Here is a 16,788-nt window from a genome sequence, read left to right on the forward strand (position 1 = left end):
ATCAGTGTCGTCTCAATGGTCATCGAATCCTGGAAAGGCGTCGTCGGGAGTAACGACGCATTCTGCCTCTTGATGGCAGTCAATACCTCACGCAGCTGGCTCACCTGGGAGCAAGTCAGGTCAGGAGGGCACCAGGTCTCTTTCTTTCATTTTATTTCTTTTTATTTATTTATTTTTTTTTTACTTTCCTTTCTCTTTCTCTCACACTCTATCTCTCACCCTTTCCACTCTCTCTCTCTCTCTCTCTCTTTCTTTCTTTCTTTCTCTCTTTTTCTCTTTCTCTCTCTCTTTTTCTCTCTCTCTCTATCTTTCTCTCTCTCTCTCTCTCTCTCTCTCTCTCTCTCTCTCTCTCTCTCATCTCACAATAATTCTTCTATTATATTACGTTTCCTCTTGGTACACGAGTTTGAAGAGATAGAAATTAAATAAGAGACATCGAAAGAAGAGAAAAAGAAAAAAGAGAAAGTAGAATACGTAAGTATAAAAAGGAAATAAAGAATGAAAAGAGAGAGGGAGTATATAAAGTTAGAAGAAGAAATGTTAATAGGAAGGTTAAAAGTGATCGACGTCATGTGGTAGAAATTGAAAGGGGAAAAGAAAAAAAAGAAAAAAAAATAGAAACGACAAAAGAATTAACACACCGAATATACAAAGTTTTCTCGCTGAAGCGAACACATCGATAAGCACACATCGAACGTTCACCGGGCAATTATGGGCGAGATATTCGTCTCGATTTCCCTGAAGGAGATCATCGCATGTTCACTTACCTGAGCAGCAAGCTGCCGTAATCTTTCTGTTTCCTCGGGCGTTGCATCTCGACGAGCAGCGACCTTCACCTGTGCGATGTCACCGTAGAAAGATTCCGATCTTGGTGAGAAAGCCATGGTCAACAGGCGTAACTCTTGAAGTGAATTTGAACAGGCACGATAGCACGCTACACCGCAGACCTCCCATTGTTCCGAAGTGAGTATCGGACCGCTGCTCACCAAAACGTGCCTAAGAACAATCAAAAAGATTTCTAATATTAATCCTCTAAACATATAGATGATAGTCTTTTTACTTTTTTCTTTATTTTTCTTTTTCTTTTGTTTTTTTTTTTTTCGAAGAACCTTTATCATTCCAAAGAGTGAGTAACGTCGACAATCGTACCTTTTCGTCTTTTTTTTCTTTTCTTTATTTTTCTTCACGTAATATTTATAAAGATTTTTATTAATTAACAATATAATTTTATTTTATAAAATTATATTTCTTTTCTACGTTAAAATTCATTAAATTTCTCTTGAATTGCTTCGCAAACGTACTTTGCAATATCAATTGATTATATTATATCGTTTCTTAAATTATACTACAAATGACAGATGGACAGTCTCATGTATGTTGTGTGTTGCGTGTGCATATATATATATATATATATATATATATACATATATGTATATATACATATATATATACATACACGTATAGATAAGATAGGTCTAGACTTCTGTTTCGATTAAAATGTAAGCCATCCACCGCAATCTCGAGTTGTCGAAAAAGGGGACGCGGTAGGAGGAGTTTGCTCTAGGATTTCAGAGAGCGAGATCCCGTTCGTCATTCACTGTCTCATAATCTCTCTCTCTTTCCCTCTCTCGCTCTCTCTTTCTCTCTCTTTCCCTATCCGCGAACCTGCCCCGTTTTTAAACACTCAGTACGCACTGTACATCGATACCTCGCGATCGAACCCGCCATGGATTGGATTACTGCATGGATGTGTGACGTGCATTAAGATGGAGAAAATGCGCCGTTCCTCCTGGTTCTCTTTCTCTCCCTCCTTATATATATATATATATATATGTGTGTGTGTGTGTGTGTGTGTGTGTGTGTGTGCGCATGTATATATGTACATATGTATACAAGAGAAGGTAAAGATACGGAGAAGCTAAGGATTGAAACGATCGAGGATCGGAGATCGACCGAGCGAGAAAAGGACAGGGAGAGGACCGAAAGAAAGAAGGAGTGTGTGCTGTTGGCACGACGCCCTGGGGGTGTCGAATGTCAGTGGCTACCTTATCCCACTGGACAGCCTGTCAAACTTCGTTATCGTCTTACACGCACGCTCCGTCCGTAACGACGATGATATATATACCCGAGGCAACACAATCATACATTCCGCCGAAGCTCTCAGCCCTTAGGATCGTGTGAAACGTGTAAAACAGAAGTTACTGATCTAGGAAATATTGATCAACGATGATGTCCTGTTACTGTCTTTATATAAAATTTTCTTTGATAACTGAAGATCAATCGATCGAGATTATTCCGACGTTAATAAGAATTAATTGATATGATAGTTAACAGGCATCGCTAACACGTCACCCGTTACAAAGACAAGTTTTTATACGAAGCTAAGACTCGATATATACGTATGTTGCTTATGTATGTACGTCGATCTCTTTTCATGCAGGATCTAGTTCCATAATTCGATTATCAAGTAACTGAATTATGATGAAACGGTAGATGACTCCGATCAGCTGTTAACGTACGGCCATATTTGGCGAGATATCGACGGGGTCCTTGCCTACTTCCTCGCATTCCAGATCCGATCGTTCTCTTACGTACATATTATTTCATTTCTTTTTCTCTTTTCGCTATCTCTCTTCTTTATTTTTTCTTTTTTTTTTTTTTTATTTTTTTCGTCTTCTGTGATATTAAAGATCGAAATGATGATTCTCTCTCGGCGCATAAATAGTTAGTGCGCAACGAAGCGCGTAAATATTAATGAAGGTCGCGAATCGCAATAACACTAAACGAGCGAATGCAAATTACTTCTGCTACGCCGGCTTTTATATATTCTGCATCAGTGGCGTCCCCGTTTGTACGTCTTTTAAAACCCACGAGTAGCTCACCTGATGCAAGCGCAACCGAGACGGGCTATGCTCTCTGTGGGTTGAACGACGCATTCCCCCATTACCAGTAAAAGCTGTTTCAACATCAACGTCGTAGCTGGCAAATAGGTGTCGTTTCTAACGACTTCGGGACCTGGAATGAGCAAAGTCAAATTAAAATCTATTTCGAAATAAAGTATATAGTATATAAAGTATAAGTATATAGTATGTTAACTATGATAAAGCTCGATAAAGATATTTACCTTGCAAATGTGTCAAATAGTCGACTACTAGATCGGTAGTGAGGCCGCAACATTGTTTGAAATTTGGTGCGAAGTTATCCCAACCCCTGAAGATCTTTGAAGTTTTCCTTAACCAGTTCTGTACCATTGGTAAGAGTAAATGGTTCACGCAATAGAGTCCGAAGGATGCTCCAGGAACGTTTAGAATGTCACGTAAAAGATGGAACAATGTTTCCAAAGTATGTGGTTGATAACGTCTAGGACATATCATCGTAGCACTGGCTAGACCCTCGATGAGAATGTACCATACTCGAAGAATGCCACTTGGCTTGTCCATACTTTGCAGTGTCATGCTGCTATAAGATTCATTTCCGGGTAGGGATGAAAGTATTTCGTAAGATTTTTCGGAAATAATCCCTTGCATCATCGAGTCGGAATCTATGTCAAACCTTGGCATCTCCATATTAGGAATAGTCGAGTCCACGTATTGAGGAATCGTCGAGACTTGAATTCTCTGAGCCGAATGAAAGATTGGACAAGCTGGCATACAATACATCGACGCCAATATGTCGCTGCAATTCAAAAGATATTTCAAACTCTCCACGCATAGTCTCATTCGTCGAGATTCCGCGACATCGATTTGATCCTGTTCGTCCTGATGAGTCTCGTTATCTCCGATACCTCTAACGTGTCTAAGAAGACAAAGTATGCAATCCAAAGCTGCATTCGCGAATACTAAAGTATTGTCAGTCGATAGAAAAACTCTGAAGACTTCTAAGAGAGGTGCAGACTCCACAGATTCCGAATTACCGACCGATGCAACTCGAAGTGCACCAAACAACGGTCGCCATCCTGAACGTATCTCTGTTCGATTAGTCTCCACAAATTCGCAAATACAGCTAACAATCTAATTGAAATATCGATAAGTCAGATTAATAAATATCAATAAGATTCGATTCGATCATTCCAACGTGATTTACCTGATCTTGGACATCGCCATCACAAAGTTCTAAACAGAGCAGATTTTCAAAGGGCTTAAAAAGAGCTTCATTGAAATGAAAATGTGGTAGTTCTATTTGTTCGTTTAACAAAGCAGCCATCGAATCGTGAATACATTGTACCGCCTTTTTTGAGATACTACGATCTTTGTGACAAGCTGCTTCCATGAAATGAGGGCCCAAAATACTCCAAACCTACAGATATTTTTGATGGATATTTATTGACATGAATTTTTTAAGAAATAATTATTATTAACTTACTCTCATTATATGAATCAAAGGCCTTCCACTTTTAACACACTTTAACATAACTTCTCCTAATCGTGTTAACAATAATACGTTCAATTCGTTCTCCCTTGGTTTGCTTCTTCTCCACCAGAATCTTTTGCTGTCTTTAAAACCATCAGTGGTTTTAAACAATTGTGCTTTACTCGCTCTACAAAGTGCTGTAAGGAATAGACAAAGAGCTTTAAGATTTAATTTTAAGGCTGCATCTTCGAATAATCTGTCCACTTGTTGAGAGAGTACACAAATTATCTTGGCTGCATAATCCACAGGTAAAATGCCATTAAATTGATTATCGGCATTCGATTCTTGTATGATTTCTGGTATCGTGTCTGAACTTGGATTTTGAGTATAAGGACTTGATAGAAAACTATATACATCAACGCTGTAAGAAAAAAAAAAATATATATATATATTAATTAATTGTATTAACGTTTTTAATAGATTGATTTTTAGAAACGAATTTTACCAAGTTTCTTCCTCATCAACTATATTAAAATTGAGCCGTAGTCTGTCTTGGCTACCTTTAATATCACCATTCGCAAATTCTTTCTTATCCTTCTTTTGATTGGTCTTAGGAAGGGATGGATTTTGATTCCGACCAAAAAAATCATGCTCTAGTTTACTCACATACAAACAGCACCTTTTGTTCACAATCGATAATAATTAATTTTCTATGTTTCTAACATTCATTATTATCAAGTTTTCTTTTGAAAAAAAAAAAAAAACAAAACTCACGTAAAAACATGAGGCCAACAGTCACTACCGTGACTACCAAGTTCCAATCCTCTGCCTAAAAGAACATCCATGCTCAAAGCGTGTGAAGTGTGAAGATTTGTTGCTCTGTTTTGTAATTTCAATCGAAGAACATCTTTCGTACGAGTTATCTTTGATATAGATTGTTCTGTACACGCAGCCTTCGCTAATAGACCAAAAATAGATCCGCATCGATTTTGCAAACCTGGAGATAATTTTAAAAATTAATTAATTATATTCTCATTTTATATTTTAAAATATTAAGATATTAAAAAATAGTAAATATATATTTATATATAAAAATAATAAATAGTAAATAATATATATTATATTATATTTATAATTAATAATAAATAATTAATTTATAATTAATAAAAAATATTAAACATTAAAAATAGTAAATATTATATGTATCTAAATTATATATATATATATATATATATATATATATATATATATTCCAATATTCAAAAATATTAAATATTAAAATTAAAAGTATTAAATTTAATAAATAAAAGTATTTAAATATTTTACAGAGAAATGATATCAAGTTATCAAAGATTTTGAATTACCTAGAATATTACTCAAAGTCGCAGCTTTGTGAAGACCTTCCAAAGATAACACTACGGTATCCCTTATCTCTCTCCTCCCACCATCTCTATTCAAAATTCCTTTATTATTTTCTTCCTTTGGAGGATTGAGTCCAGTCGAAAGAACAGCCATCATACTTCCCCAACAACAAGTAAGTACACGTCTAGAAAGTTTTGCGCCAGCTTCAGCCTCGGGAGTAGGTTCGCTTCGAGAAAGTTGAGCTTTTTCTAATCTTATGTAATCTGACAAAAGTTGTCCTCCTCTTTGACTACCAGGAATACCATCGACGTCTATACACAAATTTTATTAATAATATTATTTTGTCGATGTAAGAATATTTATAATATTTGATAAGATTTGATAAATTACCAGTGAGAACATTCACCAATGCACTGTTTTCAGTTGAGTTTGGATTGTATCCACATTTTTCAAGTAAATTACAAGCGAGCACTTGTTGATATAATTCTGAGAGCCAGGTGGCTGATAAATAAACTAATACACCAGAACCATGCACTTCTTCGACGAATTGTTCCTAAAAATAAATTTTTTCTTTTTTTTAATATCATTTTAAGATTTTATTTAATATCATTTAAAATATTATCTTTGATATAATATTAATATATTATATCAAAATTAAATTATATATATTATATATATAAAATAAATTAATATATTATATATATAATATATATATATATATATATATATATATATATATGTATATCGTATATATATATGTATATATTATTATGTATAAATATTGTTATATTAGAATTATAAATGATACCTCGCTGATTGGCACTTGACGACTATCTTCATTATAATAATTCATTCTAATAAGTTTGAGATTGAGCAGCAATGCCGCATAAGTTGCCAAATAAATTCCATCGGCATTCATGATCGTAATTAATGCGCATGAATCTGTACTAGACTCTGTTCGTTCTTGTATTTTTTGTTGAGCTGCAAATACTTCTGTAATTATTAAAAATTGTAAATTCTAAGAAATTAATTGACGCTATGTATTCACAAATAATTACTATGATAATATTTTAATTATAATATAATTAATTTCTTTATTGCTTCAATTCAGATTATTATTGATTAATTACATATGTTTTGTTAAATTTTCATTAATTATTTATAAATATAACGATTTTCTAACTATAACTAATATTTTATATTTTATCGATAATACTGACCGCTAACGCCACCTGTCAGTGAAAAACTTTTCTAAAGACCATTTGAAAAATGTACATTATTTAAAATGCATGTTGCCTATTGCAAGGGCTTGAAAATGTTTTCTACCAACAGATGGCATTTACAAGCAGAATTATCGACAGAGTTTGAAGCTGCCTACATTCTGGCGCATTATTCAACATTTGCAATAAATAATTCATTTAATAAATTAATTTTAAAGATTCATAGATACGTGTAAATTCTCACCTTGACAATATTCCGAAGCAAAATTTTGCAACGCTTCATCAACTTCAATATTACTTCGAAGTGTTAGCACCATTGGTATTAAATCGCTCCGTAAAGTTTTGACAAATCGCCTTGCATTATGTCTTTCTACGTCAACATTGCACTCATCAGCAACCTGTCGACCTACGTGAAGACATTTTGGTAATTTTTCTAATCTAAGTCTTTCCCTTTCATTCTCGATAGCATAATCATTATCATCGAGACTGTTCTCCTCGTGCACCTCATCCGATTCATTTTGAGGACCTTCAGTATCCGTCGAATCACCATCTTCGGATGGTCCATGACCTGACGAATCTGAATCTGAACCTATACCTTTCTTCATTAACTCTAATTGTTCCCTAAATAATAATTAATCGATTATAATAAACATGTACATAGAAATTTATTAAATCCGTATAGAACTATGAATAATTACCTATAAGTTTTTGGTAATCTTGCCATACTCTGATAAGTCAGAGGTCCACGATAATCGCAAGATTCTAAATCCTCGTACAAGCTATTAATCGTGCAAGTGTAATTATGATTAATGGCCTTGCCTTCACAAAGTTCTTGAAGTGCCGAAAGCATTGCAACTACGCAATAGACACTGGCATGCAATATAGATAATCCTCCTGTTGTTGATTCTTCAATCGAGTCCATTGCTCTGTATAAAAGTGTGAACATTATTATCGTATTACACTTCATAAAACATTATATATCTATATTAACATTATATATATATATAATATATATATTATCCTACACTTACAGTCTCATTAACGCCATATCGCTTTGTATATGACTCGAACGATCTTCCTCAACGAGCAAAGGACCAGCAAAGTCGACCATGCGACTAGGACTGTGCAATAATTCTTTCAATGCCTTTAAGGGTTCTAAACGTTGCTGAGGTGGAGGATATAATAACATCCTGTGGAAAACAGATTCTAACACCGGTCTCAGAGGACCTACACAGCCTACTAATCTTACAAGTTCTGTTCCAATACTAAAATTAATAACAAATAAGTTTGATTACATACGAAATTTGCATTAAGTAACATTTTGTTTATCTTTTTGTAAAGACTTTTACCTATATACGGTTTTTGCCTGATGACTGTCAAAACTCAAAGATGTAGCAAGATAGCCTGATCCTCTACCAACTTCGTTTTCCTTACCCTCTCTTGATGTAAAAGTCTTGTCTACTCTAGGTGTTCCTAGAAAAGCTATTAAAGCTGGACAAAATTTTTGCCATAGAAAGGTAGTAAAGTGTGCATTTGTATGTATCTTCTGTGGTAGTGACGATATCAAGGTATGAAGACATTCCAAGAGAAACACTACCGTACTTCCATTTCTTGCGTTACTGTAACAAAATGTCTTAAATATTATAACAACTATACATTAATGCGTTAAAAGAATATCAAAGAATTTGAATCTCTCTTGTTACTTTTGAGCTTCGTCGAGTTTACTACAAATGTATTGAAGAATAGGCAAGACCTCGTTAAAACAGGACACTCCACGTTCGCGTACATTTTTATTTCGTTTCGCATTCTCGTCCATCTCCTGACATTCCTCGTCTGTAAAAATATTTTATAAATTATTTATATATTTTTATTTTTTTCTTTTATTTATTTTTATTCTCTTTTCTTTTATCTATTTATTCTATTTTAAAATTTGCGAGTAAACGAGATAATAAGGGTTTTTCTAACGAAAATCCGTGAAAGATCAAATCGATCCATATATCATGATTAACAAAATGAACTTATAAAACTATATTAGAACTTGTAAACTAATTTAAAATTTGATTAATGAAACGAAGAATTCTTTAAAGAAATACTTTTAAGATTTATACTCGTATCACACGCGATCTTAACATATCGATCAAACTTCTCATTCGTTTCTCAGAGGAAATCAACTCCGATAGTTGAAGGGATATAAAATTTAACTGCATTTATATATATGTATATATATATATATATATATATATATATATATATATGTATATATATATATACCTAGAAACAAACAAAAGGATCGTAAAGTTTGGCTCGTTGCAGCTTGCGCTGCAGTACGAACAGCTTGATTTCCATTCTCGAAAGCTTCGCTACAAGTCGTAAGAATTGCAATAATCAAACGGCCATTCATTGTCCAATATGGGGAACATGCGACTTGAAGTAAAACCTGCATTAAAAAGAAAAATATTAGTATAATTTGTTCACGCGATTTATTTATTGAAAATTTAATAGTCTTAAATCAATTTCAATAGAAATTTCATAATTAACATTTTTATTTTCTATTTAAAAATTTTCAATTAATTTTTACTTACTTTGAGCATATCCGTTTGAGTATCATCCGATTGCGAAAGCATCGAGCTCATAGCATGTAACATTTGTGCTGGCAACCATAAAGAATCATCTTCTGGCTCGTATGGAGATTGAAATCTATCGTCCCTTAACATCTTCTGCATCGTAATAATAAAAATCCAAAAATTTGATACATAGACACTTACACAATTTTAATAATTATATCGAATTTTTATCAATATATTTGCATAAAATATAATTTGACTAATACCACGAGACTGTCTGTGATATCATCATTTTATCGTAGATTTCCGGAACGAAACTACCGCAAGTAAGCGAAACCGTTAACTTTTGTTATCATAATGACAAACTTATCATAAGATAAATATATATAAAAATAAAATTAATATTGCAAGGCATAATAAAAATGTTGCATTGAATACTTAACAAAAAAAAAAAAAAAAAATTTTCAATTGTTACGCGTACGTTATAGACAACAAAAATGATTACGTGTATATTGTAGATGAAAAATAGAAGAAAAAAAAGTTACACGTATATTATAACGCAAGAAAAGTTATCTGCCATATAATTTACATTTTATAATCATTCGAAAAAAACTCACATGTAATCCCGATAGCCCAAAAGCAACGAACTTGCTTCTCTTCGTTTCGAGCGCTAGCTGAAACGCATATAAGCATTTCGCTCGTAATTCGTGCGGTGGATCCCGCAACAAACCTTGTTGTTTACCCAAGAAATCTAAAGATAAAAAAAAACAAAAAAAAAATGTTAAAAAGGATGAAGAAAATAAAACGTCGAGCAGAGGTTCTCAGGAACGAACTTGACATATTACCGTACTATCGCGAAGTATACCGCAAATTGAAGTGATTGAAAAGAGAAGAATATGTGTACTTTGTTAACCAAAATTTGAACAAGACATTATTTTATAATGTTGGAAAAAATATGATGACGATTACACGATCAAAGAAAAAAAAATAATATTAAATAAAATAAAAGCTCTTGCCCGTAAAAAAAAATGTAATATTTTTTAAATTAAACTCACCGTACGCTTCTTGCGCCGATTTCCGTAAATTTTGTAATTTTGCATTATTAGACTCCCTGATGATCTGCTGCAGGAGATCCTCCATGACACGGCGGGCTGCCACGCGACTGATCAATAGCGGGTGTGCCAATGGATGATACGTATATACAACTGACCAGGACTGTATCAAGTGTACCTTTTTTAAAGGTGCTTCAACGAATATACTTTTTTCAATCAAATTTCATATATATTTTGTTGCTCTTTTTGTTTATTCTTTTTGTTTTATATTGCATAGCTCGTACATCATTTCTTTTATAATTATTCATTGTTTGTTATAGATGATAAAAGAAAAATGGCGGTCATTAAAATCGTATCTTATCTTTTATTGGTACACCTGGCCACCATTTATTTCTGCTGGTGGGGTTTCCCACTCTATACAACCAAGTTTCTCATTCTGTCATATATCATATATATATTATCCTACAGGATGCTCTTATTATATGAGAAAAATTTATATTAAAATGATCATACTATCGGTGTACTTAACGAAGGTTCAAATCTCGGTTGTGTGAATAATATTTAACTTTTGTGAAAAAAATTCTATAAGATTTTGATCTTTTATCACTTGAATGAATCTTCGATTACTTAAGACAGTATTCAAATACTTATATTTCTTTATTTAAAATTATATCTTATTTATATATAAAAAGTTATATAAATTTGAGGAGGTAAATATGAACATTTTTTTAAAATTGCAACGTGTAATACATTAATAAGACATTAATAAAAAAATTTTTAGTATCTAACTGTATATAATTTATTCTGGGATATATTCATAGTAGATAATACTTGTCTTAAGAAAAAAATCCTTTAAGCTGCTATTAATTATAAAATTATTGACTTATTGTTTAAATTTAATCTATTCTTTACAAATCCTAAAGATACCCTAGATAAGAATAGAAATATAATATAAAATAAATCTAATTTATTCTATATCTTTTTATTGTTTAATATATTTATTATAAATATGTTGTATGTCATAGGATTTGTATGTAACTTGGAAATCATATATATTGAAAGTAAATGCGGTAATGAATGTATAATATAAACAATAATTATTATTATTAATTTTGGCAAAATGATGCAGAAAATAAATAAATATAATCTACAGAGAAAATGCTAATTCTTTTTATTCAATAAAATTAAATGTTTACTTACATTAGGATACATTTATAATGTAATTTTATGTTACAGATTCTTAGAAGATTTCTTAAAGATAATATATTGAAACATCCTAACTTTTTTCTTGTGATAAAAAATCTTAGTCACATTTAATAAGATTAAATTTTATTACGTACACATTAGCTATTGTCATTCCATTAACTTAATATTATGCATTTTAAACCAATGTTATATTATAGTTTCTCTATATGATTTGATTAACAAGATACTGAAAAGATATTTTTATTATATGAATACAGTGAAGAAAAATTTTTTTTAGTATAAGATAATATCAAAGAATATAAGAATGAATACAAAGAACTGTAATGTTTACACGTTAGAATTTAATAGAAATTAATTGTCAAAAATCAACTTTCATGCTTGTTAATGTTACATATCATTGAAGTGCAATATGTAAAATTGATTCAAAATTTGCAACAAGTAAATTTTAATATTAAAATTACTTTATTTTCAAGATAATATTAACTCTGTAATGTGTAAATAAATGAGAATTGTTACTTAATTGTTGAATAAGCGTAAAATAATGAAAAAAATTTGTTATACAAAGAGACAATTATGAATAGAAATAAATTTGGAATATTTATTCATGGGGCTCAGAACAAACTTGATAGCTGTCAAAGTTGGTTATGTTCTCATTTTTGTTTACATCACTGACGTACAACTATTGACGATTATTAAATCAGTCTACCTTTGTACCTCGACTTGTAAACATAGCAGCATTCTTTCTATTTATATAGGTACGCTTGCATAATTAATATTGTTTATTATTTTACATTTATTTAAAGAATATTACATTTGATTAAACATTCCATAACTATTTAAGCATCTTAAATGTAAAATAATTTCAGTTTCATATTTATAAATAGATATAAATTATAAATTCTAATAAGAAAAAAAAGAGAGTGAGAGATATTAATTTAATTCCGTTCCATATACGATCTTTTTATACACTTTTTAATTATTGAAATATCCTCCATTTTGTAAGCAAATATTAAATTCAACTGAAATTACATAACGTGTAATTTGTCTTTTGATATAAATTTTAGGTCAATTCATTTAATCGTTTTTAAATGGTACAATGAACATATACAAATATTTAGTTTTTAATATGAGGCATAAATATTTAAATAAATTGTTGAATATTTTCAGTAATTCTGGAGATAATTGTGTGTTAAATTTATCGCGGAAGGAAAATAAAAAAGAAAATAAAATATATAATAAAGAAATACATATCTATGAGATATACATAATAATTAAAAAAAAAATGTTTTTAATGTTCACTACAAGCGTCAGTATAATCAACATATATATACATACATATACACACATACACACACACAAATATATATATACATATACACACACACAAATATATATATACACACACACACACACTAACTACACACACACACACATATATATATATATATAATATAATAATCAATTGACTAGTATATTGTAAAAAAAAAATTTTCATTTGATAACAGGAACATATGATGGCATAGAAATTCTTTAAATAAAGCGCGCGAACAATATCTTTCAAGCTATCACATATATATACATATATAGATGGAAATAATAGGATTTAACAAAGAACTCATTGTATTTCTGTTCATAATAGATATAAATATATATCTTTTTTACATTAATAATAGATACAAAATATATTGTATTAACTTTTAACGTGTTATAAAATATTTTACGTGATCACGTTCGAATGTTTTCGAATTCTAAAATATGATTGGATGTAGTTTTGGATAAAATTCGAGTAAGATGAATGCTTCGGAAGTATAAAAAGACAAGAAACACCAATGACTATATTTATAGATTTAATTTATAAATAGATTCTTCGTAAGTTCGTTGATCACATACGACAAATGGCTGTTTAAAATATAACAAAAAAGGAAAGATGAGAAAAAAACAATGAAGGACCATTTAGGCGAACCTGTTTTGTAGGCGAGGCCACATGGCAAATCATGTTGTCTATGCAAAAGATGGCGACGACGAATGATAGTAAATCGAAGGGCGGCAGGAAACTATCCAAAGAAAGTATAGATTTTTATCATCTTGCTGTACATCTATTAAGTAAGAAATTTTTTTTTTTATAAAACTCTATGGAAGTGTAAATATTCTATGGTTGGTTGCATATCTCTTAAATTATATCGATTTTTGTTATCATAACAGGTATCGGTTTTGGTTTTCTACACCGGTGGCATGTATCAACACTTTTTGAAAATGATCGACACTTTTCTCATTTGTCGGAGATCGAAAGAGAAATGTCTTTCAGGACTGAAATGGTTAGTTCAAATTATTATTTTTTTATTTACAAGTGTTCATGACGAAGAGAAATATGAATGATTTTAGAAATGCTACGAATATTATTGGTTCTAGGGAATGTATTATTCCTACTATAAAACCATTGTAGGAGCTGAAAGTTTTGCTGATGGTGTGGATAAACTTGGTAAAGATAACATATCAGAGTATGGAAATGTCATAAATGCATACAGGAAATATAACCTTTTGCCAGAGGTAAATATTTTATCAAACAGCAATATATCTTTACTTGATTAATTTAAAATTATCAGATCATTTTATATATATATAGATTACAGCTAGTTATCTTTATCATGGCGCCAAGAATCTTGGATTAATATCACAAGGACAATGTTGGGAAGTAAGTTTACAAATGTATTTTTTAGAATTGTTTTCCTTTTAGAAAAAATAATCATAAAGTTTCTTTTAGACAGAGAGAGGAGATGGTTTACCACCAGTGACAAGTTGCGAAGGCTTAGGTGTACCTGTATATTTTTATCTTGAAATAGTTTGGATTACCACTATATATACGGCAGCTATACTTTTTAAGTACTCAACATATATGAGCGATTCAGTGTTTGGTGGTATTATTACTATGCTATTGTTCTTCTACAATCATAATGAGTGTACTCGTGTTCAGTGGACCCCACCATTAAGAGAAACCTTTGCATATCCAATGTTACTCTTCCAAATGTATTCAGTGACTAAGATAATTGAAAGGCACACTACACAAGATACACAAAAAATGAAACGTTGGAGAGAACTTACTGATGGATTATATGTGGTAAATATATGTATATATATATATATATATATGTACAAACATGTATTTAAACATTTTATTCTACTGAATTATATAATAATTATATTTTATTACAGAATATGCTTTTGGGAACTGTGAGCAGTCTGTGTAGTTGGCAATTTTCACATTTTATTTTGGCTACTCAAATACTAGCCCTTCTTATTCTTAAATGGGTTGAAATTATACCTAAAAATCTATTCTTATCATTATCTAGAATATATACCGTTTCTAGTATTTTATCGATGGTTGTGACAGATGGCACATTCTTATTTCATTCTTTATTCGCGTGTATTTTAATCGGTAGTAATTTCGCAGAAGTTCTTGTCAGTAAATTTTCTCGTTTCTTGAATGGTAGAAAAGAAGTTATTCTTGAGATAGTTATTACTATATTTCTTACTAAATGGTTGAAATCATACATTCTTACAATTGAAGACGATGCACACGTTTACAATATTTTAAGATCAAAATTAACAGACTATAAGGATTTTCATACTATGCTTTATACGTGTTCTCCAGAGTTTGATTTCTTACAATATAAAACTTATGAAGCAATCATAAAGACTTTACTTTTGCCAATTGCTATACTCTCAGGGATATTAGCACTTTATTATTGGTATAGAGAATATGAGAACGAAGGATATCCTTATTGTATAGAAGCAGATGTATGTTACAATGGTCTGCAAACTGGAGCTTTCATTATTATGGCTGTGTTTATTATGAGATTAAAACTTTTCATGACGCCACACCTTTGCATAATAGCAGGATTAGTGTGTAGTAAAAGATATTCTGAAAAACTTGGACTAAGAAGTAAAGCAGTAAGGGGTACTATAATTGTTTTGTTAATAGCTGGTATGTCATATCATGGTATGGAAAGATTACAGGAAGAACGAGGATTTATAGGTAATTTATTATATTCGTATAGTCAACAAATATATTTTTCTCAAATATTGATTAAATTAAAAATTAAACATACTTTATATTTACAGGTGAATACAGTAATATCGAACAAGAAGAATTATTTGAATGGATAAAAGATAATACTCCTAAAAACGCTGTATTCGCTGGTAAAATGTCACTAATGGCTAATTTGATGTTATCTACTGGAAGACCCATAGTAAATAATCCTTATTACGAAAGTACAGAAATGCGGTTAGTTTATTATTTATTTTCGACAAAACATATATAGATTTATATGAGTCATAATAACATTATTACTTTATTTTTTCTTTTTTTCTTAAGAAATCGAACCATGAGAGTCTATGAAATCTTTAGTAGAAAAGACGCAGCCTCGGTATACGTTACGTTAAGAAACATGCACGTTGGTTATGTTGTATTAGAAGAGCCATTATGTCTTGGATATGCAAATGTGTAAGTTAAAAATTCTGTCTCTAATTAATATATTAATTAAATGCTTATTTAAAAATATATATTATTTTTAGGCCACGTGGTTGTCAAATGATCGATTTATGGGATACGATTGATAATGGAACAGCGAAAACAAACGGAAAACCACCTCTTTGTCCATTATTATTCGAAGGGAACGCTTATCCTTTTAGACGAGCTTTTATGAATAATCATTACGTAGTTTTACAATTAGTTTATTCGCATTATTTTGAGTACAATCCAAAGACTTCCATGCCGCTCCAATATCAATTTTGAATACTGTATTTGATAAGATGACTGATAAGCGACTAAATGATAGATAGGGATTCTTCGTAATATAATAATATCTCATATAGGCCTATTTTTCTTAAGAAAAAAGAAAGGAAACAAAAGTAAACAAAGAAGAAGAGTTATACAAAATATATTATATAAATCTCTCTATATTTATATATATATATATATATATATATATATATATACATATATATATATATATATATACATATATATATATATAT

General features: G+C 30.8%; 2 protein-coding genes across 4 annotated transcripts in view; one reads left to right on the forward strand and one right to left on the reverse strand.

Annotated features, from left to right (window-relative positions):
- Window positions 1-10,672, reverse strand: part of LOC124433052 (brefeldin A-inhibited guanine nucleotide-exchange protein 3) — a 17,578-nt gene extending 6,906 nt beyond the window's left edge. The window contains exons 1-19 of the mRNA XM_046982576.1: window positions 10,552-10,672; window positions 10,114-10,247; window positions 9,515-9,649; window positions 9,204-9,369; window positions 8,636-8,765; window positions 8,282-8,551; window positions 7,964-8,197; window positions 7,631-7,858; window positions 7,177-7,553; window positions 6,521-6,705; window positions 6,103-6,265; window positions 5,715-6,023; window positions 5,125-5,347; window positions 4,856-5,029; window positions 4,363-4,771; window positions 4,084-4,296; window positions 3,125-4,010; window positions 2,883-3,015; window positions 768-996 (exon numbers count right to left, since the gene is read on the reverse strand). Of these exons, the coding sequence (XP_046838532.1) occupies window positions 768-996; window positions 2,883-3,015; window positions 3,125-4,010; window positions 4,084-4,296; window positions 4,363-4,771; window positions 4,856-5,029; window positions 5,125-5,347; window positions 5,715-6,023; window positions 6,103-6,265; window positions 6,521-6,705; window positions 7,177-7,553; window positions 7,631-7,858; window positions 7,964-8,197; window positions 8,282-8,551; window positions 8,636-8,765; window positions 9,204-9,369; window positions 9,515-9,649; window positions 10,114-10,247; window positions 10,552-10,636 (4,683 nt within the window). The 5' untranslated portion in view covers window positions 10,637-10,672. The remainder of the gene's footprint in view (window positions 1-767; window positions 997-2,882; window positions 3,016-3,124; window positions 4,011-4,083; window positions 4,297-4,362; window positions 4,772-4,855; window positions 5,030-5,124; window positions 5,348-5,714; window positions 6,024-6,102; window positions 6,266-6,520; window positions 6,706-7,176; window positions 7,554-7,630; window positions 7,859-7,963; window positions 8,198-8,281; window positions 8,552-8,635; window positions 8,766-9,203; window positions 9,370-9,514; window positions 9,650-10,113; window positions 10,248-10,551) is intronic.
- A 1,631-nt stretch (window positions 10,673-12,303) lies between these two features.
- On the forward strand, window positions 12,304-16,711 carry LOC124421891 (probable C-mannosyltransferase DPY19L1). Of its 3 annotated transcripts, none has more exons than XM_046957577.1 (10): window positions 12,304-12,509; window positions 13,729-13,857; window positions 13,957-14,069; window positions 14,164-14,301; window positions 14,378-14,446; window positions 14,516-14,869; window positions 14,965-15,787; window positions 15,874-16,036; window positions 16,127-16,255; window positions 16,327-16,711. In XM_046957577.1, the coding sequence occupies exons 1-10, from the start codon at window positions 12,359-12,361 to the stop codon at window positions 16,544-16,546; spliced, it is 2,289 nt and encodes a 762-aa protein (XP_046813533.1). In that variant the 5' UTR covers window positions 12,304-12,358; the 3' UTR covers window positions 16,547-16,711. The 3 variants fall into 3 exon arrangements, with proteins under 3 accessions (XP_046813533.1, XP_046813534.1, XP_046813535.1); XM_046957578.1 differs by having other exon boundaries at window positions 12,376-12,509; window positions 13,617-13,857; window positions 16,327-16,710; XM_046957579.1 differs by lacking the exon at window positions 12,304-12,509 and having other exon boundaries at window positions 13,543-13,857; window positions 14,137-14,301.
- Window positions 16,712-16,788: the final 77 nt, after the last annotated feature.

The sequence above is a fragment of the Vespa crabro genome, chromosome 2 (assembly GCF_910589235.1).
Source record: "Vespa crabro chromosome 2, iyVesCrab1.2, whole genome shotgun sequence".
Lineage (NCBI taxonomy): Eukaryota > Metazoa > Arthropoda > Insecta > Hymenoptera > Vespidae > Vespa > Vespa crabro.

Excerpts from the sequence above, each read along its gene's own strand:
- LOC124421891 (XM_046957577.1), top strand. The coding sequence starts at position 12,359 with ATGGGGCTCAGAACAAACTTGATAGCTGTCAAAGTTGGTTATGTTCTC. Across the intron at positions 14,870-14,964 it reads TTACTGATGGATTATATGTG|AATATGCTTTTGGGAACTGT; the intron begins GTAAATATATGT and ends ATTTTATTACAG. Across the intron at positions 16,037-16,126 it reads TACGAAAGTACAGAAATGCG|AAATCGAACCATGAGAGTCT; the intron begins GTTAGTTTATTA and ends TTTTTTCTTAAG.